Genomic DNA, 16,900 nt, shown 5'->3' with positions numbered 1-16,900 from the left:
GAAGTATTCTGATTCCTAGGTGTTCAATAGCTTAAAAAAAAATTTTTTTTTTTTTTGCTTTTCTCAAATGTAATACACGCTCTAGGAAGAAAACTGGGAAAACATTCCAAAGCACAAACCATAGGTCCCCCAGTCAGTGCATTGCTGAAATTTACCCATATGTTATCAGGCATGATATCCCCAGTCTTTTATTCTGTATCTACATGCTGTGTCATTTTTAAAATGCAATTGTAGGGGCACCTAGGTGGCTCAGTTAAGTGGCCGACTTTGGCTCAGGTCATGATCTCCTGGTTCATGAGTTTGAGCCCTGCATCAAGCTCTGTGCTGACAGCTCAGAGCCTGGAGCCTGCCTTAGATTCTGTCTCCCTTTTTCTCTGCCCCTCCCCCACTGGCACTCTGTCCCTCTCTCTCAAAAGTAAATTAAAAAAAAATTTTTTTTAAATGCAATGGTACATAGACATGGTTAAATTCCAAATTTTCCTTACTATTTTAGCCTGATTTTTTCCATTTAGCAATACATTGTAAACATTCACTTGCATTAATATTTTTCACAAACATTATTCTGAATGGCTTCATAATATTTCATCTTACGGATATACCATTATTATGGTTAACCATTTCCATATTGTTGGATGTTTAGACTGGTTATAATTTTTTCTCTCATAAACAATACGGACCTGTCCATCCCTGTGTGTGCATCCTTGACAATGGGTCTGATTATTTCCTCGGAACAACTTCCTCATAGCTGAGTTGCTGGATCAAAGGGAATGCACCTTAATGTCCTTGTGACTCATTTGCTTATTTATTCTTTATGAAAACTACTTTTCAGAGCAGTTTTAGGTTCACAGCAAAATTGAGAGGAAGGGACAGAGATTTCCCACATACTCCCTGCCTCCACACATGCATAGCTTCCTTTATCTTCAATAGCCCCCACCAGATGGTACATTTGTTGCAGGTGAGGAACCCACACTGACACATTATCATTCCCAAAGTCCATAGTTTCCATTATGGCTTGCTCTTGGTGGTGTACATTCTATGCATTTGGACAAATGAATAATGACATGTATCCATCATTTCGGTATCAAAGTATTTTCACTGCCTTAAAAATCCTCCACACTCTGCCTATTCATCCACACCCCAAAACCTCGGCAACCACTGGTCTTTTTACTGTCTCCACAGTTCTGCCTTTTCCAGAATGTCCTATGGTTGGAATCACATACTATGTCACCTTTTCGGATTGGCTTCTTTCACTTAGTAATATGCCTTGAAGTCTCCTCCATGTCTTTTCGCGGCTTGATGGTCATTTCTTTTTAGCTCTGAATGATATCCCATTGCCTGGATGCTACTGAAGAGCATCCTGGTTACTTCCAAGTTTGGGAAATTATGAATAAAGCTGCTAGAAACATCCGTGTGCATGGTTTTGTTTTTTTTTTTTTTGTGGACATACACTTTCAAGTTCTGTGATACCAATGAGTGCTTTTTTTTTTAATTATAAAAAAATACAAAGATGATATTCACCTCAACCATTACTCTCTGCATGGCAACTCATGTTAACAATTTGGTATGTGTTCTTCCATACATTTTTCTCTACACACATAGTTCTTTCCTAAAACGGGCCTGCGTGCTTATTTTTAAGGTGCATGTCAATCAGTGTTAAATACTGATGGAATATAACAATAGTTTCAACTCCCACTAGGGAACACTTATGCAGTGCCAGACTTGGGGCACCAAGCATTGTGACCAGTGCTTTATTTACGTTAGTTTTTTTTTTAATGTTTATTTATTTTGAGAGAGAGAAAGAGAGGGGGAGAGAGAGAGCGCAGGCCGGGGAGGGGCAGAGAGATAGAAGGAGACACAGAATCTGAAACAGGCTCCAAGCAGTCAGCACAGAGTTCGAGGCTGGGATCGAACCCGCCAACCGGGAGATCATGATCAGAGCCAAAGTTGGCGGCTTAACCGACTGAGCCACTTAGGCATCTCTATTTTCATCAGGTTTTGAGTGCTTATTGTTTCCTAGACATTTTAGTAACTATGAAGTACCTACTGTGAGGCTCTCCCAAGTGCTTGTGAACCAGCGTGCACCGTGCCGGATTTGTGCACGTATCTCATTTAAATGTGAAAGCAGGGGCGCCTGGGTGGCTCAGTCGGGTTGGGTCCGACTTCAGCTCAGGTCACGATCTCGCGGTCCCGTGAGTTCGAGCCCCGCATCGGGCTCTGGGCTGATGGCTCAGAGCCTGGAGCCTGCTTCTGATTCTGTGTCTCCCTCTCTCTCTGCCCCTCCCCCGTTCATGCTCTGTCTCTCTCTGTCCCAAAAATAAATAAACGTTAAAAAAAAATTAAAAAAAAAAAAAATAAATGTGAAAGCAGCAGGGAGTGAACCGCTATGTTCTGCCCAGGCTGGGGGCTCTGGCCACTGCAAGGGGTGCACACCTGAGTAGGGAGAGGAGGGGAGGTGGCGGTTTCTCCCGGCGGACAGCAGACCCAGGGCGCCCCCAAACGGCTAGGGGTAGAGGAGGCGGGGAAGGTCAGTCGGAGGGCAGGACCGAGCCAGAGGCGAAGCACCGGTCCTGCAGACCTGAGAGCCCCCGGCGGCCCGGAGTGGGCGGGGCCAGGCGGGTGGGCGGAGCCTGTATTGTCCGCTCCGCAGGGCATGCCGGGAGCCCCGCCCCCAACATGGCGTCTCACTGACAGTTGGCTGCCGAGCGGCAGAGGCGGGTCCTGCTCCTCAGGGCGGCGGCGGTGGCGGCGGGGCTGGGGTCTCCGGGGCCGGGGGTGGGGGGGGATGGCGGATCGGACCGCCTAGGGCGGAGCTGCACAGGCGAGGCGGCGAGCGGGGCGCTGCAGGCGGGCGCGGCGGCTGCTGCTATGGACTGGTGATCTCGGCGGCTCCTGCTCGCATCTCTCCCGGGCCGGGCGGCTGCTCCTCACCGCCAAGCCCTCACCCGGGGCCATGGGCTCATCGGCGGCCGCGGCGGCTGCGGCGGCGGCGGCCGCGGACTCGGCGCAGTGGCTCTCGGTGAAGGAGGAGACCATCTTCCTGCACGACGGGCTGATCCGGGTCACCGACCTGGCCGAGCTGCCCAGCGAGATCCTCGGGGCCCCGGAGGCCGCCGACACCGACCTGGAGGTGAGCGAGGCTGCTCCCCGGCCTCGGCCAGCAGATTAGCCCACCCGCCCCGCGTCCCCGCGATCGGGGCCGTCGTCACACCTCTGCCTCACCCCGACCCCGAGGTCCCCCGAAGGCTGCCCCCGGCAGGTGTGTGGGCGCGGGGCGGACAGGTGGGGGGGCCGCGGCCGCAGGTCCGCAGCCCGCCCGCCTCGCTGCAGCCTCGGGGCCTCAAGCCCGCCGGGGACTGCGTTTGTGGCTTCATTCGGAACGTTCCGACACCCGGCATTTTATTAGACTGTCACCCGGCACGGCCTTCACGCTCTGGAGGAGCCACCGGCGCCTCCCCGGCTCGCTCTGTCCCCTCCCCCACGGACCCCCCGGACTCACACCCAGGGCACACCCAGGTTGCTTAGCTCTGGGGACATTTTAATTTTAACGCTGTACACCTCGCCCTTTTTCATTCCCAGTTCTGTGTGGATTTTTTTTTTCTCCCGGGGGAGGTTGGTGGCAGCTGTCGGTCCGTGATGGGCAATCCAGCAACTTGTCTGTGCCGTGCCTCGGATTGACACGGGGCCTTTGTCAGGGAAGCGGGCGGTGTGGACAGCGAGGGTGATGCTTCAGGGGCCCGACGGTGCGCTCTCCGCAAAGGGTCACGGGCGCTTTAGGCCTCAAGGCCTTTTTTTTTTTTTTTTTGTGAGCTCGAGGGTCGCCGAGAAGCCGAGGCTTACGGGCCGTGGCAGGTGCAAAAGCAAATCTCCGCAATTGTGATGTCGGGTTTGGGGGCAGAAGGAAACCAAATATGCTCGGTTGATGAGAACTTTCCACCGACTTCACTTGGTTTCGTGTTCGCCCAGAGGTGAGAATACCGGCTGTATCGTTTCATCGAGGCCAGCCGATGCTGACGCTGCACCCCCTCCACGTTGCGGGATGATATTTTGATGTGTAGGTAGCACCGGGGGGTTCATGAAATTCTTAGTGTCGCAAGGAGGACTTTCTGGGGTAGGGCGCGTAGGGCGCGGGGAGGATGGCCTTGTCTTCTGGCTAAAAACGGAATGTGAGGAATCTTTTGTGTTTTGCGGTTTTGCATGCACTTTGGCTTGCAGCACAAGGAACGTTTATAGAAATGGATTAAAACCCATTACTGTGTGTTTCTGGAAACGGGTAGCGATCGGATCGCGTTGGCCAAGACGCTTGGGCGTGCTTGAGATGCGAGTGCGTTCCCCTGTGTTTTGTGTCTGGATTTGAGCTGGAGCCTGCAGCATTCCCATTGTGAACTCTTAATTGACTTCCTGGCCACCGAAAAGGGAAGATAACAAGTTGGTAGGGAATTCCTAACATGGAATCGTAGTTTTATTATGTCTCATTTGGGCCTATTCTAGAAAAAGGAAGCGTCTGAGTGTCTTATGGGCTTGAAAACTCAAAGGGCATTATGCTATGATGGTGGAATCTTTTTATTTAATTGACTTTGTTGTATCTGAAATGTGGGAAGTGGATGCTCTTTGTTCCTTAGAGACTAAGTTCACAGATCCCACAATTTTATACGTAATGTAATTTATTTATTTTCAGTATTAAGAAGGTAGGAGTAGTTAAAAATACCTGAGCTATTAAGTTGGCTTTCCTAAGATGTTTACTGCATAAATGTATTGAGTATTTGTCAGCTGTTTCCACAGAATGATCTTCAAGAAAGAACCTCTCTGGCTTGGTGAATTTTAAAACACTCTTAAAGAAAATGTAGGTTCTGACCTCTCAGAAACCAGTATGTGTATGGGTGATAAATATTTATGACTGTCAGTGGTGAAGAACTTTTTTCATTTCTTTCCACGTTATACGGGCTATATAGTATCAGTAGAAATGGATAGCTAAGAATGTTTTTGTGGCTATTAGATTTGTGTTTGTGTGGGCGTATTCACGTTTAGTTATTTAATGACAATCCTAAGCATATCCTGTGTGTCAAACATCATCTTATTAAGTTCCCCAAAGGATCCTGGTAGTTAAATACTGTTACCCGTTGTAACAACTATAAATGTTACACCCACCGTACAGATGAGGCAAGTAAACGCAGAGTGTGTATGTGACTTGCTCAACATCCCCCACGCAGAGCCAGGACATTAACCCAGGTCTGTTGGTCTCCAACACATCTGCTTCTTATTGTAATGTTCTGCTGTTTATCCATGCAGTAGGATACTCATATTTGTAATTATTTAAAATTTTGTAACTGGCTAAAGATAGAGTAGTAAACAGGCATCTTTATTCCCTTTCTAGTAATGTGTTCTTTTTCATATTTGAGGAAGCTTAGAAGTTCATCACCTTTTTAAAAACTGACTTTTGAAATGCTGCCACCCCTGCGAAGTCTTCCAAGCCTCTCCTTCCAGTGGACACCTGGCTAACCAGTGGCCATATTTCCACAGGGTTTTCTAGTGACATAGAGTCCTTCAGGTGACAGTTTCGGATCATGACAAATTTGGATTAAGCTGACAAATTTATGGGGAGCCCGGGTGGCTCAGTCAGCTGAGCATCTGACTTTGGATTTTGGTGCAGGTCGTGATCTCACAGTTTGTGAGATCAAGCCCCTTGTTGGGCTCTGTGTGGACATCACTGAGCCTGCTTGGGATTCTCTGGTTCCCCCCACGCCCCACCACCTTTCTTTTCAGAAATAATTAAAAAAACAAACATTTAAGCCAACAAATTTATGATTGGCAAACTTAATGCATACGTGTGTAGTAACTACAGTAGAGTCTCAGAACCTTGCAACAAGAAGGGACCTTGGAGATAAGTGCTTCCCTCATTTTAGAGAGAAGTTATCTGAGATCAAGAGAGGCTATGACTTGGTAGTGAAGCTAGTTATGGCAGGGCAGACGTGTAGATCTTGGCTTTCCTGCCTTTGAATTCCACTGTTCTTTTCACTGTGTAAGTGCTGCTCAAAGTTAAATGTCAATTTCAAAAAAGAACCCATGCTACGAAGTAGATCAACATTGACTTAGCATTTTAATTTAAGCAAGAGCACAACATTTGAATTAAAATTTCTTCCTAGTTAATTCTAAACAGAAGTTTAGAATTTTTTTTTTTAAGTTTATTATTTTTTTTTTTGGTAATCTCTACACCCAAGGGCAGGTTTGAACTCATGACCCTGAGATCAATGCTCTTCCAACTGAGCCAGCCAGGCCCCCCAGCATTTATTTTTGAAATCAATACATAGGGTGTAATCAACAAATTTCTTCTTCAAGTATTTGTAGACTTCAGCAGTGGGTGGGGCCCACTGTCCTGGGTGTTGAGGACACAGCAGAGGATAAAATAAAATCTTTGTCTTTAAAAAACTTTTATTTTAGTGGGAGGATATAGACAATAACCAGTAATCAAACACATATTATGTATATGTAATATGTCAAATGATAAGTGCCGTGGAGACAAGTATAGGTGGGTAGGAGGAATGGGGAGGAATAGGGAAGAATGGGGGGAAGGGCTCTGTTTCATGTAGGATGGGCAGGACAGGAAAGCACAAGATGGCATTTGAGCAGCGACCTGGAGGAGGAGAGAGTGTACCATATGGCTCCTGGGGAAAGTACATCCTAGACAGAGGACAGCAGGAGCCAAGTCCCTCAGAGGGAAGCATCCTCAGCATCCTTAGTTTGGTGCTCTGAGCCCAGGAAGCCAAGGGGAAGAGGAGAGTGATAGGAGACGGAGAGCTTGGGATGCAGATCGAGTAGGGCTCGTAGATGAGGACTTTGAATCCACTGCCGTGTATCAGAAATGCAGAGTGAGGTTTCTTCGGGGTGTTTAAAATAGCTACCTGTGTTTATTTTAATTTTATGTTGTTGGCAGAAAGTGAAAGCATGTAGGAAATAATGTTTTTAAGTGTGAAATAAACATAAATTGAAGAAATTCTTAAGAACTTAAAAATGACAACTTGAATATTGCATTTTGCATTACGTTTCATAGAACGTTAGTCTTTTTGTTTTTTTAAGGGCATTTACAAGAAAAAAAGCAATAGCTTATTTGTGGAAGTTCCAAAAGATTTCCGCTTCCTATCTCATTTTCCTTATAAACTCCAGTGGGGGCAGGCATCGCATATATGGATGTTGACAGGGAAGCTAATTGACTTTCCCAAATTGGCCAAGATATTTTATACTCTACAGTTGAGATTAATTTTGAACTCAGGCATTTTGGTTAGTGTTATGGATTTTTCACTCTGTTTATAAGGACCCACCCCATACGTGCATGCTCACACCAATTCAGAAGACTTGAACATGAATGTTCATGGCAACTTTATTTGTGCTTGCCCAAAACTGGAAAAAACAATCTAAACATCCACCAAAAGGTGAATGGATAAACAAATGCGATTTATACTGAGTGGAAGAAACTAGACGAACAGGAATTCATATTGTAAGATTCCACTTATATGAAATTCTAGAAAATGCAGACTCATTTATCGTGACAGGAAGCAGGTCAGTGGCTGCCTGGGGATGAAGGTGGGTTGGAAGGGATGGGAAAAGGGGTTATAAAAGAGCACGAGGAAACTTTTGGGTGATGGATATGCTCCCTGTTTTGATTATGGTGATGGATTTATGGTTGTATATATACATATGTCAAAACTCATCAAAGTGTACATTTTAATTGTATGCAGTTTACTGTATGCCTGTTTGATCTCACTAAAACAAACAAACAAACAAACAAACAAACTCCACACAAGCCCAGTATGCTTTACTGATACTATCTAGGAAATGAACCAAGGCTCAGGAGGATTTTTTGTTTGTTGTTTTACTAAGTAAGGGAGGAGTTGATCATCTGGAATAAGTTAAGGCTTTTTTTTTTTTTTTTTAATGTTTGTTTATTTTTGAGAGAGAGAGAGAGTGAGCAGGGGAGGAGCAGAGAGAGAGGGAGACACAGAATCAGAAGCAGGTTCTAGTCTCAGCTGTCAGTACAGATCCTGACATGGGGCTCGAACCCACAAACCATGAGATCATGACCTGAGCCAAAGTCAAGACACTCAACTGACTGAGCCACCCAGATGCCCTGGAATAAGTTAAGGCTCTGAATACTTAGGATACACTCACATGAAACCTTTGAGATGATAATTTAGATTTATAAACGTTGATGTCTTCTCCTAGGAAGATACCACCACCCTTTTTATCTTTTGGTCAGAATCCTTTGGAAGGGGCTTTTGTACTTTTATAGAATTCCAAATTCTCAATTGGGAAGAGTTAATGAATAAGTGAATAAAACTACCTTTGCTCACCAGTAGAATTAATTACTATGTAATTAATGAGCACTGAAAGAAGAGGGGCACCCCGTTGGTTAAGTGTCCGACTTCAGCTCAGGTCATGATCTCACGGCTTGTGAGTTGAAGCCCTGCACAGAGCCTGCTTCGGATCCTCTGTCTGCTTCTCTCTATGCCCCTCCCTGCCCCCAAATAAATAAGCTTTAAAAAAAAAAAAAAAAAAAGAAAGAAAGAAAGAAAGAGAAAGAAAGAAAGAAAGAAAAAAGAAAGGAAGGAGCGTTGGAAGAAGAGCTGGTGAGCTTGGCCAAATGGCTCAAGCAGCTCTCGGTTTGGCTGGCTGGCTATAAAGTTAGAATGAGGTACCTGAGGACTGTGGGAGGCAGAATTACCTAGAGGTCAAAGTCAGGTTTGAAGAGTCAGACTGGGACTGAAGTTCCAGCTCTGCCCCTTACCGGCTGTGTGACTTTGGGCAAATGCCACGCCTTTAGTAATCCCTGGTTTCTTCTTCCACTGCAACTTCTCTGTCATCATTGTCCCCACCTCTGCTTACCACCCTGACCACAGCATCAGCCTGTTGTGTGCCAGGCTCTGTGCCAAGCACTTGACACCCATGATCTCATTCAGCACTCACAAAAACCTTACAAGGTTGTTACTATTGTTACCCTTACTTTACAAATGAGGAGACAGGGGCACAGAAATGAAGTAGCTTGACAAAGGTCATACAGTGAGTAGCAAAGCTGGTCTGACTCTAGCCCAGGGTCCAGGCTTTAGAATCATGTTTAACTGTCTCATCATCTGTAAGAGGAGAGCAATAACAGGGCTAACGTAAGGACCAGATAAGGAGGGATGTGCTTATTTATATACTTACAGTGTATGAACTGCCTTTATAAGGTGCTACATTGTTGGAAAGTTATTGCATATTCAGTCAGCTGAGCATTGTATGTGAAAGCAAAACTGTGCCTTCAACAGGATTTTATTTTCTTGTAGTGGATTGTGGAGATGGTGGGGTTTTTGTGTGTGTATGATCCCTCTGGAATTTTCTTCCTTCCCAATTGTTTGCAGTATGGCTAGGCAGATGAGATAACATTTCAGTTTTCCTCTAATTGTATGTCTAAGCTCTTGCTAAATAAATCAGTTTTGATTATTATCTGTCTTCTTGGCCTCCGTATTGACTGTCACAAAATGCCACCTGTTGGCCAGGGCTACTGGGTGGATTGTCATGCACCTGTTCTTTCCCAAGTAATAAGTTACCTGTGGTGATAATTATGAAAGGCATGTCAAGTCCTGAAAGGGCCCCATGCTTTCTCCTCCCTCCCCTTTTTCCATCTTGTTTTACAACGGTACTTGTGGGATGAACACAAGGAGTGAGGTCTGCTTCCTAAGATGTTTAGTCAATAGTTCTAGACAAATGTAAATAACAGCAGGTGATCAACTATGGGACAAATGCATAGTTACTTCAAAAGGAGAGAAGGCTGCGGATATTATATAACTACTACTTTGATCTTGAATTTTTTAACACAATTTATGTATCCATCAAACAATCTTTTTAATTTAAATTTAAATTAAGAATTTTTTTCAGTTAAAAAAATTTAAAACGGAGGTGCCTGGGTGGCTCAGTCAGTTAAGCTTCTGACTCTTTTTTTGTTTTTTTTTTTTTTTAATTTTTTTCTCAGAAAGTGGTAGTTTCTTTTTTTTTTTTTTTTTAATGTTTATTTATTTTTGGGACAGAGAGAGACAGAGTGCAAGTGTGGGAGGGGCAGAGAGAGAGGGAGACACAGAATCTGAAACAGGCTCCAGGCTCTGAGCTGTCAGCACAGAGCCCGACGCAGGGCTCGAACCCACGAACTGTGAGATCATGACCTGAGCGGAAGTCGGACGCTTAACCGACTGAGCCACCCAGGCGCACCCCCCTCCAAAATTTTTTTTTTTTACATTTAATTTATTTTGGAGAAAGAGAGAGAGAGAGACAGAGCACAAGTGGGGGAGGGGCAGAGAGAGTGAGAGGGAGACACAGAGTCTGAAGCAGGCTCCAGGCTCCAAGTTGTCAGCCCAGAGCCCCACCCGGGGCTCGAACTCACAAACCATGAGATCATGACCTTAGCCGAAGTCAGATGCTTAATGGACTGAGGCGCCCAGGTGCCCTATCTTTTTTTTTTTTTTTAATGTTTATTTATTTTTTGAGAGAGGGAGACAGAGCATCAGTGGGGGAGGGGGAGAGAGAGAGGGAGACACAGAATCTGAAGCAGGCTCCAGGCTCTGAGCTGTCAGCACAGAACCCGGCACGGGGCTCAAACCCATGAACTGCAAGATCATGACCTGAGCTGAAGTCAGAAGCTTAACCGACTGAACCACCCAGGCACTCCAAGCATCTGACTCTTGATTTCAGCTCAGGTCATGATCTCATGGTCGTGAGATTGAGCCCTGAGTTGGGCTCTGCACTGAGTGTGGACCCTGCTTGGGATTCTCTCTCTCCTCTCTCTCTCTGCCCTCTCTCAAAATAAATAAACATTAAAAATTTATTATTATTATTTGTTTATTAAAAAAAAATTAATGTTTGTTTATTTTGAGAGACAGAGACAGAGCATGAGCAGGGGAGGAGCAGAGAAGAGAGGGAGACACAGAATCTGAAGCAGGCTCCAGGCTCCAGGCTCCGAGCTGTCAGCACAGAGCCCGATGTGAGGCTCGAACTCACAAACTGTGAGATCATGACCTGAGCTGAAGTCGGACCCTTAACCGACTGAGCCACTCAGACGCCCCCTCCCCAAAATTTTTTAAATGAATACATGAATACATCCTCATAAAAAGTAGAAAAACAGGGGTGCCTGGTGGCTCAGTCAGTTAAGCATTCAACTTTTTAAAAAATTTTTGTAACATTTATTTATTATTACCATTTTTTAAATGTTTATTTATAATTAAGAGACAGAGAGAGACAGAGCATGGGAGGGGCAGAGAGAGGGGAAGACGCAGAATCCAAAGCAGGCCCCAGGCTCTGAGCTGTCAGCACAGAGCCTCACGTGGGGATCGAACCCACGAACCGTGAGATCGTGACCTGAGGTGAAGTCAGTCACTTACCTGACTAAGCCACCCATGTGCCCCTCGTTTTGTAACTTTTTAAACTAAATGGTATGTTTTAACCTTGCTATATCTCTCTTTATAGATCTACCACATTTTTTTTTTTTTTAACCGCGTTTTTCTTTTTTTTAAGTGCTGCTTGGGACTCCCTAAATACTGGTTTATTTAGCCATTCCCCGATTGATGGGTGTATTTGCTTCCTGTTGCTATACTAACAAATCATCGCAAACTTAGTGGCTTAAAACAACACAAATTTATTCTTACATTTACTCTTACGTTTCTGGAAACTGAAGTCCAGAATGAGTCGCACCGGGTTCAAGTCTGCTGCTGGTACGTCTGGTTCCTTCTGCGGGTTCTAGGGGAGAATCTGTTCCCTGGCCTCGGCCACAACTTCCAGTGGCTCCTTCCTCCGTCTTCAGAGTGCGTCAGTCTGGTCTCTGGCCTGTCATCACAGGTCTTGTTTGATGGGCTCCTTCAGCATCCCTTTTGTAAGGACCTTTGGAGTCCCCTTCCCCCCCAGATAATCCAGGGTAATCTCTGCATCTCAAGATCCTTAATTTAATCACATTTGCAGAATCCCTTTTGCCGTCCAACATCACGTTTACGGGTTCTGGGGATTAGGACTTAAATATCTCGGTAGGGAGCATTATTCAGGTTACCACAATGGGTATTTTGGTCGTTGTCAGTTTTTCACTATGAAAATTGGTCCTTCGGTACCTATCTTGCGTGTCTGTTGTGCACATGTTGGAATATTTCTCTCGAGTGGCTCCTGAGAACTAGAATTGCTGGGTCATGGGTGACCATTTTAAGTTTTATTTATTTATCTTTTAAAAATTTTTTTTTAAGTTTATTTATTTTTGAGACAGGGAGAGACAGAGCATGAACGGGGGAGGGTCAGAGAGAGAGGGAGACACAGAATCCGAAACAGGCTCCAGGCTCTGAGCGGTCAGCACAGAGCCCGACGCGGGGCTCGAACTCACGGACGGCGAGATGGTGACCTGAGCCGAAGTCGGATGCTTAACCGACTGAGCCACCCAGGCGCCCCTTTTTTAAGTTTTAATAGATATTGCCAAATTGCTTTCCAAAGTGACTGTTTTGGTTTATACTCCTGAGTGACAGTGTTTGTTAGGACCCCTTTTCCTTACACCCTCATAGAGATTATTTTAGAACTCATGGATTTGCTTGATTTTATTATTTGCTTAAGCCAATGGCTTTTGCTCTGTAAGAGGAAGCCAGTAGATGTAATTGGGTACCTGGGAATGCATGCTGAACCATGGTCAGCTGAAAGAAGCCAGAGTATTCTGTTAGTGCTGCCTCGCTGTTATCCCTTCGCTTCAGAGGACCTCTCTTGTGGCTTGATCTTCCTTGTCTTCTGACATCCACTCATTTTGGTCAGTAATCCAGTTAATCAGACCATGTCCATATTTAGGCAGGGCAGAGCAACTTCTTATTTTGATGATCTGGGGATGCTGCCAGCATTGCCAGGGAGCTGCCCGCTCTGGGAAGAGACACCCTGGCCCCTGAAGTGTGTTCTTAGTGCATGGTAGTTGTTAGGTAGACTGTTTCGACTCAGATTGTCTTAAAATTTTCTTTTATGTGCAGATACTTCTCTCTCCTTTTCTTTTTTTTAAACTGTATGAAAAGGGGCTCCTGGGTGGCTCAGTCGGTTGTGTCTGACTTCGGCTCAGGTCATGATCTCATGGCTCATGGGTTTGAGCCCCATATTGGGCTCTGTGCTGACAGCTCAGAGCCTGGAGCCTGCTTCGGATTCTGTGTCTCCCTCTGTCTGCCCCTCCGCTGCTTGGATTGTCTCTCTCTCTCTCTTTCTCAAAAATAAATAAACGTTAAAAATTTTAAAAATAAATAAACTATGAAAAATACTTGATATTAACTTTTAATTTAATTTCATTAATTGATTGTATTTTTATGTTATGCAAAACTTTTTTGCTTGTAAAGAAGTAAAAAATGAGTGTTGTAAACAGAGAAACACCCATATGTGTAAAAGAGAAAAGAAGTATCCTTTGATTGTACCATCCAAAAATAGTCATATTAATTAATTTTTTACTATTTCCTTCAGTTCACATTTTTATATAAAAACAAAAGTGAGATTATATACTATACACAGTTTTGTATCCTTTAATCACTTATTGGGAGCAATTTTGTCAAATTAGACTTAAAAACATACATTTTTTCTGTGTATTTACTTTTTACTGAATTTGTTAATGTTACAGAGTTCTTGCACTCCCAAACTGTGGCTGAGAATTTAGAGAAAGAAATGATACATGGACAGCCTCACCCACCCATCATATAGTATATTAAAACTTGATTCATGTACATTTTTATAATTTCAAAATAAAAACATAATTTTTGGGGGGTGCTTGGGTGGCTCAGTTGGTTGAGCCTCCCACTTTGGCTCAGGTCATGATCTCACGGTTCATGGGTTCGAGCCCTGCGTCGGGCTCTGTGCTGACAGCTCAGAGCCTGGAGCCTGCTTTGGATTCTGTGTCTCCCTCTCTCTGTGCACCGTCCCTGCTCATGCTCTGTCTCTCTCTCCCTCAAGAATAAATAAAACATTAAAAAAAATTTTTTTTTAAACATAATTTTTTTTAGGGGCACCTGGGTGGCTCAGTTGGTTAAGTGTCCAACTTCAGCTCAGGTCATGGTCTCATGGTTTATGAGTTCAAGCCTTGCATCGCGGAACCTGACTGGGATTCTCATTCTCTCCCTCTCTCTCTCAAAATAAATAAATAAACTTAAAAATAAAAACTTTATTTATTTATTTATTGATTATTGTTATTTTTTAAAGTAATCTTTACACCCAACGTGGGGCTTGAACACATGATCCTGAGATCAAGAGTTGGATGTTTTACCAACTGAGCTAGCCAGGTGCTGCCTAAAGACATAATTTTTAATGGCTACATAGTAATTTATAAACATAATTTTTAGTGGCTACATAGTAATTTATTGATATACTATAGTTGTCTTGTACCTTACTGCTTTCTCCTTACATCTGCTATTTTTTTTTTAAGTTTATTTATTTATTTATTTAATCTCTACACCTATTGTGGGGCTTGAACTCACGACCCTGATCAAGAGTGATCAAGAGTCACATGTTCTTCCAGCTGAGCCAGCCAGGCTCCCCACATCTGTTATTAAAAAAAATTTTTTTTAATGTTTATTTTTATTTTATTTATTTATTTTTAAATTTTAAAAATGTTTTATTTATTTCTGAGAGACAGAGAGAGAGAGAGAGAGAGAGAGACAGAATATGAGCGGGGGAGAGGCAGAGAGAAAGGGAGACATCCCATGAAGCAGGCTCCAGGTTCTGAACTGTTACCACAGAGCCCAACGTGGGGCTTGAACCTGTGAACCACGAGATCATGACCTGAGCCAAAGTCGGACGCTTGACCGACTGAGCCACCCAGTTGCCCCTAATGTTTATTTATTTTTGAGAGAGAGAGACAGACAGACAGAGCACGAGTGGGGAAGGGACAGAGAGAGGGAGACACAGAGTTGGAAGTAGGCCCTAGTCTCGAAGCTGTCAGCACAGAGCCCATTGCGGGACTTGCACCCACGAACTGCGAGATCCTGACCAGAGCCGAAGTCGGAGGCTTAATCAACTGAGCCACCCAGGAGCCCCAGCCACATCTGTTATTTTAAAGATAATTCCAGGGGCACTAGACTGGCTCAGTTGGCTAAGTGTCTGACTCTTCATTTCAGCTCAGTTCATGGTTTCATGTTTTGTGAGATGGAGCCGCACCTTGGATAATTCCAGCTTATAGGAGGCCAAAATTTTTTTAGTGTTTATTGTTATTTGTTTGGTAAAGTTTGGTAAATGATACATTTGTAGTAATTATTAGTGTGTTTCTGCGATCCATTACTACAGACAGTTTATAATTTAAGGGGATTTTTATAGTGCTGTATGATTCCTCTCCCGATAATGTTGAATGTTTCTGTGGAGCTTTGAGTTTATAAAGTGCTATTAAGAATAATTGTAGACTAATTAATGTTCCATGATGGGACACTTGGGGTGGACACGCTTGAATCCCTCGTGTTTCTACTGAAACCTGCGGTTGGCTGAATTACTAGGTCATAGCACAGTTTGTAGCAATTTTAGATTAACAACAAGGAGATGCGTAATTTGCAAACCATTTTATGCAAATTGTAGGTTTAGTAATGCTGATAACTACAGATGCATCGTTCAAGTAGTGGTTTTACACCAACAAAATATTAACGTTTAGCGTGTATTTGTAATGGATCTTTCCTGTGTTTAGTATATTGGCTTTGTGCTTTGTAGTTTGCATTACTGATTTCAAAAGAGCACTAATATAATAGATGTAACCATTTACAAGACAGGATAGAAAATCTGGACCTCCTATCTCTGTTCACATGGTTGCTTTTCTTACTGTTGAAATGAAATAATTAAGAATGTTAAAGGAAAAGCTGTGTCAACATATTTTCATCGGAACAGTGGTAGATAATAGAAGAAATGAAGTATTCTTGATTCTGATTCCTTTGTGATTATCTAGTTGCGGTGTAGCTCAACAATAACCACTGGTTTATTTCATGGAGAAAGGAGCAAATGATGAAAAGTAAAAATACATATGGGGGACTTTGGAGGAAGCATTTTTGGATGAGCTTATAATAAAAAAAAAAGTTTTCCTTTCCCTCAGGGGTTCTGAACCTGAAAATAGAATCCGGGCACCATCTATAAGAGTGCAGGGGTCTGTTAAGTAGGGTGGGGAAAACTGTATCTTTATTTACTCATACCTAAGGTGAAATTCAGCATTCTCTTCAAATATGAATGTAGTCAACGAACCCCAGTGGTACTGATAGAACCTGTAACTTTGTACAACTAACACAAATCATAGCTATTTTCATATCATATTATAGATGTTGAACATATCTTGAAATATTGTTTATGCTCACCATCACTTAGAAATTATGGTAAATTGGGGCGCCTGGGTGGCTCATTCAGTTAAACATCGGACTGTTGATTTCAGCTCAGGTTAGGATCTCACTGTTCGTGAGTTTGAGCCCCACGTTGGGCTCTCCGCTGGGCCTGGAGTCTGCTTAAAATTCTCTCTCTCTCTTTAGTATTTTTTTGGTAGAAAATGTTATCCTACAAAATTTTCTATTACTTACTGTCTGCAAGCTATTAACTAGTAGTAGTTCTCTTGGATAATCTGATTTTTGTCCATTTGCCCAACACGTGTCATTAAGGAAGCTGTTTTTAAAGAAAATAACATATCTGCTAAAAAAATGACAAGACATTCTTTTGAAATAGAACAGGTTTTTTTTCCCCACCATATTTTGGGTTTCCCCCCTTGTCTGGGGAGAACGTTTGTTGGCTGAAGTTATGTGAATAAAAATTCATTAAATAAAACTCATTAATATGCTTTATATCAGGATCTTACACTGCTACTAAAGAACTATTTTTTGAAAAGTATTTATCTATTTGGGGTGCGGAGGGGTAGGGAGAGGGAGGGGGCAGAGAGAGAGAG

The 16,900-nt window shown here is 43.6% G+C and overlaps 1 protein-coding gene across 6 annotated transcripts in view; it reads left to right on the top strand.

Annotated features, from left to right (window-relative positions):
* The first annotated feature begins 2,859 nt into the window (after positions 1 to 2,859).
* The window catches only part of HECTD4 (HECT domain E3 ubiquitin protein ligase 4), a 189,978-nt gene continuing 175,937 nt past the window's right edge, over positions 2,860 to 16,900 (top strand). For 5 of the 6 annotated variants that reach the window (XM_042962746.1, XM_042962744.1, XM_042962745.1 and 2 more), the window contains exon 1: positions 2,860 to 3,127. In XM_042962746.1, the coding sequence (XP_042818680.1) occupies positions 2,951 to 3,127 (177 nt within the window). In that variant the 5' untranslated portion in view covers positions 2,860 to 2,950. The remainder of the gene's footprint in view (positions 3,128 to 16,900) is intronic. The other variant, XM_042962747.1, reaches the window with a different exon arrangement.

The sequence above is a fragment of the Panthera tigris genome, chromosome D3, assembly GCF_018350195.1.
Source record: "Panthera tigris isolate Pti1 chromosome D3, P.tigris_Pti1_mat1.1, whole genome shotgun sequence".
NCBI classification, from domain to species: Eukaryota; Metazoa; Chordata; class Mammalia; order Carnivora; family Felidae; genus Panthera; species Panthera tigris.
This window is presented reverse-complemented; position numbering and strand designations above follow the sequence as displayed.